Source organism: Perca fluviatilis, chromosome 20 (genome assembly GCF_010015445.1).
Source record: "Perca fluviatilis chromosome 20, GENO_Pfluv_1.0, whole genome shotgun sequence".
NCBI classification, from domain to species: domain Eukaryota; kingdom Metazoa; phylum Chordata; class Actinopteri; order Perciformes; family Percidae; genus Perca; species Perca fluviatilis.
Genome location: NC_053131.1, coordinates 18,195,604 through 18,209,341, shown reverse-complemented (window position 1 = coordinate 18,209,341; position 13,738 = coordinate 18,195,604). Strand labels below are relative to the sequence as shown.

Sequence of the window (13,738 nt, the reverse complement as noted above, 5' to 3'; positions counted from 1 at the left end):
AGCACAAGTTATTTTGTTAGTTAAGCCATTTCCCTTTCTAGTGGATGATCATGTATAAGATGCTTTGTCATTTCCTAACAGGTTATTATATAGCTCTGATAGCTATACTAAATCATATTTCACGCTTTTACACTCATTCTGAATATTGAAAGCAGCAGCCTTGAGCAATATGGAATAGTACTCTAAAAGCAGTTCTTGAAGCATTACACTCTGTTTCAAGTTATTGATTTCCAGCCTTTAATAAAGTGCCGGCTGGCTTCTGCTTATTTGTGTAAAAGCATCAAATTAAATTGCATTAGAGTTATAACAGAACACTGCCTCTGCTTGACCACACATTTCTTTCATAAATGACCGGAGGAAATTTATGTCCCTGGTGCTGGTCATTTATTTACTTCAACACCTTACGTTATTATCACAGTTAGTGGTCGTACGATATTCTGCACTACTTGTTTTTGTGCCAGATGATCGATATTACTCATTATAGAGTTAAAGTTAAAGTTAAAGACATTAAAGTTTGTTTTTATAATGTCTAAGGGCATTGCTGTACTATTTCCATGGTATACCTTTGTTTTTTGTAGATGAGTATATTCATACACTGAAGAAGTTTGTCAATTATGTAAGAGTTGGGAATGGCAGTGATTTCAAATCTAGAAGTTGTGCAGATGCATATTTGTGTCTCCTTTAAGTATTTTCCTGGATTTTTTTAGGCCTTTATTAGAGAGACATAGTAAAGAGATGACAGACCACCACTAGTATTTTTATATATCTTTGTTTGAATCCTCTTCCTTTTTTCTCCCCATCTTCAACAGTTCGGAACAAGATGAAGTACAGAGCTCTGGCCTGCATTAAGATACAGAAGACTGTCCGCATGTGGTTGTGTAAGAAAAAGCATAAGCCACGGTGAGTCTCCTGTTGGTTCTTGTGCCCAGCACACACACATTGCATTTGTCTTTCTGTTTGTCCATATCCTATGCTTTTATCTTTTACCGTGTACTCTTTTGTGCTTTTTATTTAAACTGATTCATGCTTGGTGGGTTTTGATGGCTTTCCCATATTGTGCATTTAGGAGTTCAAATTAATCTAGAAAGTCATCTGTGGAGAAATGGTGTCTTACTGCACTGCTTTGGGAAATACTGTATGTCTTGCTGTATTGGGTTGCATTTGGAAAAATTGCTCTTGTGAACCCAACCATCCAGATGATGGGTTTTCAGATTCAGTTTTTGAGAATCAGATTTTGATTGTGACTGGCAGTACAGTATGTGTTAGGATGCATGAGGAAATGTTTTATACCAGGCCTCCACCCACACCTCCTTTATCGTCATTATAGTCAGGAAGTAGAGATGGGGGGTAAATTAGAACACAATCATGCTGTCTCGGAAATATAAACAACATTTTTGCCAACTGTGAGGCAAATGCACACCTCTGACCCATGATATTGGTCTGCTAGTCAAGTGTGTTTTCATACTATATGATGGTTGGGGGTTGCTCTTCGTCCCAAATCACATTTGATTGGAAAAATTTATGTTCATGCCCCCGTGTTCAAAAGTCCTCAAAAATGTTTTAGAGGAGGGGAACAGAGAGGGATTTAAAGGTAATTTTTTTTGTATATCTTACAATATAAAATACAATTTATATTGTAAGATATAACTTAATTAACACAGGGACACAGGATTAGAACTATTTCACTAATTGCCTCAGTTGCACTTAATCACTTTTTTAATATATTCATCACCTCTTTTAAACAGCCTTTTGCTCTTTTTTTAATGACATTTTCATGTGTCCATTTACATTTTTCCCTTCTCTCGTAGCATTGATGGCATGGTAAAGGTTCAAAACCTGAAGAAACACATGGAGCGGTTCAACAAGGTGGTGAACGGGCTGAAGGAGGGCAAGCAGGAGATGGCCAAACAGGTTCAGGAGCTGGCTGCCTCCATAGACACTCTGTTAGCAAAGATAAAGGTGAGTCTGTGTTCACTTCTTTCATATAACCCAAGGTGGATTTTTGCTCTTGTGATTTTTAAAGCTTCTCATGTCAACAGTTTTTCAGGTGCTTTGAGCATGATACAGTGAGAGCAATAAAACATTTAGCTGTTCTCCTTTATATGTGTTTAACCTGGGGAAGATCTTTCAGAGCACATACGTACCTTGCTTTAGGCATGACTGCCTCAAATGTATATGGTTCTCTACATTCACACCAGTAACTCCCTGGCACAAGCAGTGTTCTACTGTTCTACACTATGCCCTTTCCTAAGTGTTCTGTGCCCTTCTGTCTCTTTTAGAATCAATATTTTCAATCACCTCAGGATAAAAAGAAGAGCTAAGAAATCCTCTCCTCTCCAATAATATAATTTAGAGAGTCTGTTTTGCTAAATTATCAGACGTGGTTAGTGAAATCCCAGCTCTCCCTGAGCAATAAGCATCCGTCTTATTGGACCCTGTAGGTATGGCAAATCATCACAAACACATCCACGTGCTATCCAGACATCTGGGCACTGACTTCCCAATAGTGTTGGTTTTCTGTATGCAATCAACAGGTATGATTAGAGTGCTCATAGGTTCCTCAAGTTATCCTGACTTACACTGAAGCTCCTTGCTCCCCCCTTTACCACAATCATCCTCTCCCACTCCCCCTATCTTCCTCTGTTAGCATATTAGCTATCCCACTGTTGACACTCATGGCATTCTGAGCGCTCAGAAATTGCTCCTGGCACGGAGTTTCAGAATGAATAATGCATGAGATGCCAATGGCTGTCATTCAGACCTCTATACGTTGGAGACAAGACCTTGTCATCTTCCCTCCCTGTGCCACTGTTAGAGACTTACTCTAATGAATCTTCACAATACGGTGACCTCTTCTCCCCCTGCTGATTGTCTGACAAGTATAGTGGGGAATTGAGCATTTTGGCTGCAGTGTGCAAGTGACAGTCACAGTGTCAGTCAGTGTCTTCCCTTGTTGCCCCATGGGAAGGTTGTGCCATAGTAACGGTGGAGTATATGCCAAGTCAGGCTATAAGTGCACTCAGTGTCAATTCTTGAAAATCTTCCCTCCCCGTGATTGAAAGTAAACAAACTGTTATTCAAACAAATTCAGAATATTCATCCTGAGGGAATCTCATCAGTTTCTATTGTTGATAAACCCATATTAGTATTATTATTATTAGTAGTAACGGTGTTCAAGGCGACCCATGGCTTTGAACTCCACTGAGGCGTATGGCTGAGAAGAGTTGGATAAAGACATAAAAAAGTATTTCTTCATTTTGTGACCATCACCTGCCATTCTAATCTTTTTCTTGACCCCTAGGCCGCAGTGATGACCTGGAAAGAGATTGACACAGAGTACCAGGGGCTGGTGAAACGCTCAGAGCAGCTGCTCTCCTCCATGCAAAAGAAGAAGCAGGAGGAAGAAGAGAGCGAGAGGCTGAAACACATTGAGGAGGAGATGGAAAAAGAGAGGAAAACGAGGGAGAAGGAAGAGCAACGCCGCAAACAGGAGGAAGACGACCGAAGACTGTAAGTGATGGCAGATGAGGATTATCAAATGGTAAAGGTTTGGAACTATAAGTTGTCTGTCAGTTTTAGTGAAGATTTCTTTTCTCCAAACATTTTAGGAAATCCGAGATGGAGCTGAAGAGGAAGCAGGATGAGGAGGATAGAAAAAAGAGAGAGGAGGAAGAGAAAGTAATACAGGTTTGGATCACCCTAAAATGTTATATTTTTATATTATGGTCTTCTGTCGTACTCGCCTGCTAAAAACTTATGAAGGGGGGCATAAATGTAAGAAGAGGACCTGGAAAACTCCCAAATTAGGTTGAATATCAAGTTATGTGTATAATGTATATGTCTTTTTAACTTTTTACTGTAGATTATTTATGAGTGCATGTTTATGAACTCATGGCTGCCTGCACTCTCTTCTACACCCAATGAGGGCACTGACCCCTGCAGTGACTGAGTGCTCATACCCTGCCATTATAATCACATTAAAGCAAGATGGTTTCCTAGACTTAATCCTAATCCTAGACTGAGCTGGACCTTTATTGGGTCAGTTCCTACAGTATAATGTGCAGTATTGTTTGTGGACAAATTACTCCTGTTGCAGAATTATTATGGTTTCTTCCCATATTTCTAGGTTAGGTTCTCAAATGTTTTCTAAACAGTCCCTGCTTTTAACAGCATCCCAATAATTCAACTCCAAAGTAAATTTCATATCTCATGATGTTCATTTTCAAATACCATACTGAGCTCACAAATGAATCCCATGGCTGCTAAGAATATAGTATACAGTATAGTATAGTATAGTATACATGTGTGTGTTTTGGATTTAATGGGCAGCAGGAAAAAAAACACACAAAACCACCATTAAGTTTCTAATGTTTCCTCTCACTCTGCCTGCTCTCCCCTCTGATGTGACACATTCATTTGGTCTCCCACGGAAACAGCTGGGTCGTGACATTAGTCAGATCCCCAGTGGATTACCCGCAGAGTTTTGATTGATGATTCCACTTCCTGCCGAGTTTGTCCTAACTCAACTCCCTTTATCGCCATCCTATGTTTCATTATCATGCCTTTTACGCTCATCTACACATTGTCACTATTATCCATCTCTGCCTGTTTCACTCACAAACCTTCAATTTTTCCCAGTCATTTGTGTAATTGTTATTTCCTTATATTCCAGAATTGTTCTCCTCTGGTCTTATCACTACACACACCTGTTCCTCCTCCATTTTGCCATTATGTCTCACCTTTCCTAACCATCCATTCATCCATCTGTTACACGCACATCACACCTTCTGTATATCTAAAGCCCTTTTTATTCACCCAAGGCCAGTTGGACATTAGCATGCTGTCGTTATTTTTTTCTTTCTAGTAGTGAGACAGTTGAGACCAGGCTGTCATAAGCCACATGTCTCAGGAGACTCTCTGCAAAGTTTGTTTATCCACTGCTCTCAGGCTCAAAGCTGCAGCAGTAAACTTTCTAAGGGTGTCTCCTGTGACCTTCATGGCATATTACTCTGTGTTCTTTGCTATTTTCTGCTGTGTCAAAGGTTAGTCTGGCACTGTATCTTGCTCACTTCAAACTTTGTATGATGATGTCTTTTAACCTAACCCTATTTATTGCACAACACTCAGTCTTTGACTCTGCAGTATTTTGTTTTTTTTAAATGGGAACCTCACTCAATTGAAGACTTCCAATGTATTCTCTCTATCATTGAAAGTAGTGTAATAAATATTTGTGAACATTAACAAATTATGGAGATGTTTTTATACCTTTTTCCCCCCAGGATCCTCTCTTGAAATGTGAGTTAAGAAGTCAATACATCTCATGGGTCTTATTCTGCAAACAATGAATTTGATTTGACTTTTTTGGAAAGAGAGAGAGAGAGAGAGAGAGTCCCTATGGTTATTTGGGGATTTAACATACAATCTGTGTAATAAAGCTATTTTGAGCAGTATGCAAGGCAGTCTATAAAACCTGCTTGCGCTTGCTATAAAGCAGCTCAACATTCAAACTGAGGCCATCACAGTTTCAAGTTTGGGTTCTCATGCTTCACACTGGCATGTATCACAGCTGCTGCTGGTTTGACCCCCCTATAGTATAAATAATATATTGTTAACTGGAAAGGCATTCATATTTAAAGCTCCTCAGAGAAAAGTATCCATTGTGGACTTCATTAGTGGCGAGTATATAGGAGATGAATATATTTTAGATACACATACAGATATATTCACATAGATATATTTATTGATTTGTATATAGTAATGTTTGGACTATTAAAGATATTTCTTTTCTGTAAAGTAAAAAAAGTTTTAATCTGGGTCAAATTTCTATAACAATGTCCCGACTTATTGTTGTTGAATGTTTGTCTTTTGTATGCCCTGTTGTGTCTAGACATATGACCAGTAAAGCTTCATTAGCAGCTCTACCCTCCGGATAAATATGTCTAATCAGGCTTGGGCTCACAGCAGAGCTCTAATTGTTATGAAGGGTCTGGCACACAGTGCAGCATTAGTATTTTGACAGGATCTAGGTTTATGTAGATTTTATAAAGTCACATTAAAAGCTGTTTGTGTATGTTTGTGTTTACAGGCGGAGTTGGAGATTCAGCTGGCTGTGGAGCGCGAGGAGCAGGTCCAGCGCAGCACCATAGTGGAGCAGGAGAGAAGAGACAGAGAGTTAGCCATGAGAATCGCTCAGAGTGAGGCAGAGCTCATCACTGAGGAGGGGCAGCTGGACGCAAGCCTGCGCAGGTATTCTATATGCGAACACAATGCAAACCTTTTGCACAGTAAACAAGCAGTGTGAACAATAACTTGAACAATACTGTATGTCTTAACCTCAGCATGCGTGTGTAACTGCATTTTTCCCGTTGCTGTGTTTTCTCTCAGCGACGAGTCATTTTCAGAACTTCCTATCTCTTCATCCTCAGCCAGAGCCATGTAAGATATCGGCACTATAACTGCCCGTGTCCAAGTGTACCTCCCACAAACAATAATCCCTCACTCCCTCGCCGTCTGTCTTATCCCCTAGTAGGACTAGTCGTAGTCATAAATGTCTCAGCTCCCTAAAATAGATGCAGAAATAAACCAGCAATGCAAAGCCAATAAAAAAAAAAAATCCTTTCATTTTATGAAATCACCAGTCAAATTTAGATGTCTGGTATGTGTTATTTTATGTGAATCTTATGAATCATAAGATATGCCATTTAGTGAATAATTATGTGTGATAATTATCACACAAAAATTAAGATGGCCCACCAAATCATAAATGATAGGTGCATCTGAATGTGCAGCATGTGATCTCTGATTTCTCTCTGATCTTAATTGGCTCTGCATGAGTCTGCAGTTGATAAAGCTTGTCTGTGTCCTTTGCACAAGCCCATGAGCTTGACTGTCTGTGTGCTTCCCCTGACTCATACATTGAGTTGTTGTAAATCTGTTATTCTGTTATGTCCTTTAAATACATGTATAGTTTATAACTACTTTAAACTGTATGATAATTACGTAAGACGTTTTGTTGTAGGTCTTAATTAACTCACTCATGTGGACCTCTAGCTTAAATCTCAATAATGATATCAGTGGTTTAATTGTGACAACTGACAATATTATTTTTTTCTGACCACTGCTATGAAATATGTACAGTAAATAAGTACAGTACAGTATTCATAATAGTACAAAATGGTACTTTATTTATTTACTAGTGTTGACGTACTCTACTGTGTGTAAGGGAACCACAGGTAACAGGTTATGTACAGGAACACAATGCATAGTACTGTTCCCATGGTTACCTGCAGTTTAAAGTATCTTGCAAGCTAGCTGTGTTAAAAATCACTCCCTTGTTCCCTCATTCATTATTCCCTATATAGTAGACACTCAGTAGTTTACTGGATTGCAGCTCGGAGTCATTTTGAACACTGCTATTATTCTCATTTAAATACAGTATGTCATGCAGACTTCATATTCCTAAATCTCCATCATAATTTGAACTCCACAGTGGAAGTGGAAGTGAATTCCCTTAACCCCATTCTGTGTTTAAAGCCAGGATAGGTCCTCTCAAAGCCTGCATGGGTCTTATCTGCAGGTCCGGTGAGCACAGAATTACATTTGATCCAATAGTCTGTAATCTCGTCAGAGTTGGCTCGGGCATCCCGGGATCATGTTGGATGTCTCCTGCTATCCCTGTAAGTCAGCTGCCCCCTGGAAACCAAAAGGTGATCTGCTGCAAGAAAGAAGCTCCAAAGGTCACGTGTGTTACATGTGCACGCCACTGAGCTAAAACACACATGGGTGCAGTAGAAGTATGCACACTTGCTGGCGTTGTAGCTAGATGACCACCTCCTTCCTTCTACATCCATTTTCTGTTCACCTACTGCCAAAAGCAAAGCCCTGGCTATCGCTTCACTCTCACTTCTTCTTTCCTGGCTGCAGCAAAAATAAAGCATCATCACCATCACACACTGGCCAGACTGGCGATGATCCCGAATGATCTTTCCAGTCAATATGAATTATAAATGGTAATCTGGCTGATGATTCGTAGATCGGTAATCCTCTTCTGTGAGACATTAGCAGCTATGCCGACTGTAAATAGAGGAGGTAAATCCATCGCATTATTGAATTAGCAGCCTCAACTCAGCAGGGAAGCTGGAGACACGGCTGACACAAGCTCAGATGTGCTGCAGCATTCAAGTAGCTGAAACTCTGCAGCCCCAGTTTCAATCATATATTACAGTACTGCATAATTTTCCTTTTATTTTGTAGTCATCTTTCATTCTGGTTAAAAGAAGCCTGGGCAAAAACACACAAAGTGCCAGCAGATGTAAGTTGTAACATTAGAAGAGATTTTCATCATTTTAAGTGGAGTTGAAACATTAGGTTGCAATGATACGGACAGACTCTGCTCTTCAGTTCCCTTGCTGACCGGTCTTTAATTGAATCAGCTGAGACAGTGAGGAGGGCTTGAAAGAGGGCTTTCCTTTTAATATTCATGTATTTTGTCTGCCATTGAAATTCCACAGTCAAAATCAGTTTTGTAATGTTACGAAGTACAAATACTTTGTTACTGTACTTAAGTAGAATCTGTACTTCACTTCATTATTTATATCTCTGGAAACTTTTACTTCTACTCCACTACATTTCCTAAATAAAATGTATACTTTTACTCCACTACATTTCCCCTAAGCATCTTAGTTACTCGTTACTACAAAATAAAATCAGAAGAAATTTGTTACAATGGAAAAAAGGTTTGGCGAATCATTGCTCCTAGATTGCAAGTTAATGCACGCTCCATTGCAGTTGGTGACGTGATACCTGTGTGTTGCCAAGCAAAAAAAACAAACATACATAGGCCAAAACTAAAGAAGAAGAGGAGGAAGCATAATAACTGATAGCGTCATGGAAGCACCTGCTGCAGGCTCTGCCGCCATGGTAACAGACGATGACCACCACGACGACAGTGGTGATATAATCAGGCCATAATAAAAAAAAATTTTTACGTTTACTTTTACTTCTAATACTTAACTACATTTAATATCAGAAAATTACTTTTGATACATAAGTACAGTAAACATCAGATAACTTAAAGTGCTCATATTATGCTTTTTGGCTTTTTCCCTTTCCTTTATTGTGTTATATGTTTTTTGTGCACGTTATAGGTTTACAAAGTGAAAAAGCACAAAGTGCCCCCCAAAGGGACTTACCATCTCCAACGAAAAACACTGTTCACAAACTGCTCCAAACAGCTCTGTTGTAGTCCAGCTTTACTTCTGTGACAAATGTGCATCACTTTGTAACACACGTTATAATGCTCGTCTAGCTGCTAGCGTGGCACTCCCTCACACTCTGCTTCTGACTGGCTAGCAGTGCTGACCTAGCTACTGCACATGTGCAACTCCCAACAAAGATGGTACAGAAGTGAGATGTCTCACTCTGTAGCTTAAACAGAGAGCTTAACACACAAGGTGAAAAGAGGAGCTGGAGCAATGTGCAGTACAACAAAAATATGGTTTTTTTTTTTTAATTAAACCACATAAACCTATTCTGATATAACCTCTAAATACAGTTATGAACCTGAAAATGAGCATAATTTGAGCACTTTAAGACTTTTACTCAAGTAATATTCTAAAAAGTGACTTTAACTTCTACCAAAGTTATTTTCTGGTAAGATACTTGTACTTTTACTCAGGTATTGCTTTCAAGTACTTTATACAAAATACACATAAAATGTTGCTCTTAGTACTGTGTACCTGATGAGCTGTTCTGTTAGAAGCTGTCACTTCCCTGATTGTGAAACGATATTCATCGTTGAAAAATAAGAAACCTAAAACGCTTAATCTCTGGTCACTCCCACCTTGTCACACTCTTACCTGTCGTCACACTCACCTTCTTTTTCAGTTTTTTCTCCCTTTAACACACCCACATTCATCTGTTCCTTGCTACAGGGGTCCTCAAGTGCAGGCAACCAAAGCTGCTGCTGGTGTGAAAAAGTATGACCTCAGCAAGTGGAAGTATGCTGAGCTGCGAGATGTCATCAACACTTCCTGTGGTGAGAAATCCCGAACGAGATCAGGATGATGCCACTTTTATCAACTAAACAGAGTGTGTGTGCGCTGAACCGGCTGTTACAAACAGATCCACGTGGAAGAGCTCTTAGTGAAATGCAACCATTTTCTTTCATTCCAAACGTATTGTACAGTTGTTTAGCGCCTAGATTAAATAATTCAGCAGCATGTTTTGTCACCTAAAACGTTTTTCATCTGCACTCTGTTTCATTTTTTTCTCTTCATAATTTTTTTTAATAGCTAAAGTGAGCTGAGGCTGCAGCTGTACAGAGTGTGAACACAAGATGTCTTGCCTAAAAAAATAAAAATATCAGTCTGAGGATGTTCCCTTCCCACAGCTGCTATGACTCATCAGCATGCATTTTATTGGTAGAGAGAGAAAATTATCATTATTACTGCCCTTCCGAGTCATTCCCAGCCAACCCTCTCCTCAGTCAGCATGCAAAGCAGATGCCTTTCTGCTTTCACACTTGTCAATGCCTTTTATCGTTGCCACTTACTGTATACAGTAATCAGTGCTGGGGACAGTGGGATTCCAAGGACATCTGGCTAATTTTGATTTGGTGGTAAAACCAAAAAGCTGTGTTTGAAGTCTTAATAATTATAACTTTAAAACTGTATGCTGTGAATGTTTTCTTGAATTTCATTATAGGAAAGAAACACACAGTGTGAGCCCCTAAACTCCTCATTATACTGTGTTATATACAGTATATAGTACAATTTTATCAAAATTAAACATGTTGTACAACTCATCTCCAATATAATGCTTCCCAAATGATTCCCTAAATGATTTTGGCTATTTTGCCTTCATCAGAGTGCCAGACTAGTTCAACCAGAGTCCAGCTTCATATTGTAAAATGTGATATTACAAGCTTAAAATGAAAAATTCCAGAAGCCTCAAAATAAATTATGATTTGACATGTCCAGAACTGGACTTGAAAAACAAGTGACATGTAGGGAAAATTCCTTGAGACCAGTGAACGTAGGATGGAAGGGAATACTCTTGTTCTATATCTATGGGAATACCTGTATGTTCCATGCCTATTCCATAAATATTTGCGTGTTGTGGAGTTGTTTGAGTGCTCACTGTTGTCATGTTGTGTGGACAGACATTGAGCTGCTGGCGGCCTGCAGAGAGGAGTTCCACCGCCGTCTGAAGGTCTATCACGCATGGAAGTCCAAGAACAAGAAACGTACCGATGACGGAAGTGATCAGAGAGCTCCTAAATCTATCACTGACTACGGTTAGTAGAGATTATTCCCTGTATCACCCTCTTGCTCTAAATGAATATAATTTCATGCATTATCGTGGATATGAACACAAATCTGTATATTCACAAACGCAGCACACAAACGTACATTTCATACATGCACACTTCACCCCTGGCATATCACATTACAGGTGACAAATGTTTATTTTCTCCAACTTTCGCCAATCGCTGTCATTAGCAGGAAATAATGACCTGCGCACAAATAATCTCCTTGTGTTTCCTAACATTCAATTAGCCGACGAGACGCCAAGGCCTGAAAATGCAGCCGCTTTCTGCCTGGCTCCGTCCAAAATATTTGTTCTAATTAGCAAGTAACTGCCAGCCATGCCTCTTCAAGTTCAGTAGCTGCTACTATGACAGCTCACTGCTTTGTCAACCAAGCATTTGGTCTGTGCCACACACACACACACACACACACACACACACACACACACACACACACACACACACACACACACACACACACACACACACACACACACACACAATGTTATATTTGCTGCTTTAAAGCTTATCGGTGCTCTGCATTTCCCTCCTTTTTTCATCTTGAAAACAAATATTAAGTTTGATGGGGGAATGGGAACATTAGATTCCCTGTTGCTTCTACTTTCACTACATTTACTCGACTTTCTCTTTTGATATGATAGCTCCTGAAAGCCATACTGGCAGAGCTTTGTTTGCCTTATACTTGGATCCTGTTCTTCTTGGATCTCTGCTGATGCAGCAGGGGTCATATCAAGCCATTTCATAAGAGGCTAAAAGCTGCTTTACCTGGCTTTTCCATGTGATATTTACTTGGGCATTTCCTGGGTCCTTTTTCATCTCGTACATTATGAAAGCTTTATACTTTGTTTTCTGCCCCACTCAGCTTGTTCTGTGCTGTTAGCAAAACATGGAAAAACATGAGTATTCTATGGTTATTTAGGACCAAATGTCAGATGTTTTGTTGTGAATGCTACTTTGGAGATAAACAACAATCTAATGTCATCTTTTAATGATCACACTCCCACTGCAGCTGAACAGAACCCAGCTCCTCCGATGACGGCCCAGCATCAGGAAGTGGCCATGAACCGCCAGCAGCGATATTTTCGCATTCCTTTCATCCGGCCAGCAGACCAGTACAAAGACCCGCAGAATAAAAAGAAGGGCTGGTGGTACGCCCACTTCGATGGGCCCTGGATAGCCAGACAGATGGAGCTTCACCCAGACAAACAACCTATTGTGTTGGTTGCAGGTGAGTCGGCAGCTTGTGCTTGGATTTTTATATCATAAAATCTGGATATTTGCATTGCAACTTACCATTATTTTGGTAACACTTTATAAAAAAGGTACATGAATTATCATGAATTCATGCATGACTATATGATACATACCCTTCTCATCTCCGTGTGTGCTGTAAGGCTGTCTGACGTCTCCAGCGGCATCAGCCCATAACAGAACAGGCAGGTGAATGGTTCCAGTAATCCTACTGCTCCGAATAAGTGACAAAATAACTTGTTAAATGTTCCTATTTACATTGTATGTACACGTTGTGATTTGTAGAGTCACAGCGTGTACAAAAAACAACGTAACATGAGACACAGCCATCTTTCTAACGGTAAACAAACCGGGAACTATATTCTCAGGCGGAAGAATATAGTACTTGGGCGGAGTGATATGCTCGCAGCAAGCCTGTCTGAGAATATAGTTCCCGGTTTGTTTACGGATAGAAGATGGCTGTGTCTCATGTTACGTTGTTTTTTGTACACGCTGTGACTCTACAAATCACAACATGTAAATAGGAACATTTAACAAGTTATTTTGTCACTTTTGTCACAATTCGGAGCAGTAGGCTAGTTGGAACCAGTTACCTGCAGGATCTGTGCTGGGTTAAGCTAATGCTGGAGCTGTCAGACAGCTTTACAGCACGCAAGGAGATGAGAAGGGTATGTACCGACTTGTCTTACTCTGGGGGTTACGGTGAATAAGCTAAATTCCCAATAAGTCGGCGTGTTCCGTTAAGCATGAATTCATTCATGTAGTATTTCATGAACTAGAGACTATGAGAATAGTATCTCATGCATGACTTAAGGCAGGAACAATATGTTAATTAATGCATTAATTAAGGTATTTCAAAAATCATGATTTCCCCCACCACCACCAAAACCTGTATGTTAGGTTGAATTTCTTTCCGGGCGCTGTAACAGTGGCTGCCCGTCGCTCCTGATAGGATAGGATAAAATGCAAAGATGGATTCTCGCATTCCTTAACCCTAACCCTAACCCTGTACATACATGTTTGTGACAATAAGAAAGTGATTTTACATTAAGAATTCTTTTGTGTAAAACAAATATTTTTCTTTCATATCTCTTCAATTATTTTTTGAGGGTTCCCAATCCTCAGATTGCCTTCCAATCACTTGTTTTGTCTTACAAA

The 13,738-nt window shown here is 39.7% G+C and overlaps 1 protein-coding gene across 2 annotated transcripts in view; it reads left to right on the top strand.

Moving 5' to 3' along the window:
* myo6b (myosin VIb) overlaps positions 1-13,738 on the top strand; it is a 39,231-nt gene that overhangs the window by 23,985 nt on the left and 1,508 nt on the right. The window contains exons 24-32 of one of the 2 annotated variants that reach the window (XM_039785664.1): positions 810-900; positions 1,809-1,959; positions 3,302-3,510; positions 3,609-3,687; positions 6,086-6,246; positions 6,385-6,435; positions 9,933-10,036; positions 11,162-11,296; positions 12,339-12,557. In XM_039785664.1, coding sequence (XP_039641598.1) covers positions 810-900; positions 1,809-1,959; positions 3,302-3,510; positions 3,609-3,687; positions 6,086-6,246; positions 6,385-6,435; positions 9,933-10,036; positions 11,162-11,296; positions 12,339-12,557 — 1,200 coding nt within the window. The remainder of the gene's footprint in view (positions 1-809; positions 901-1,808; positions 1,960-3,301; positions 3,511-3,608; positions 3,688-6,085; positions 6,247-6,384; positions 6,436-9,932; positions 10,037-11,161; positions 11,297-12,338; positions 12,558-13,738) is intronic. The other variant, XM_039785665.1, reaches the window with a different exon arrangement.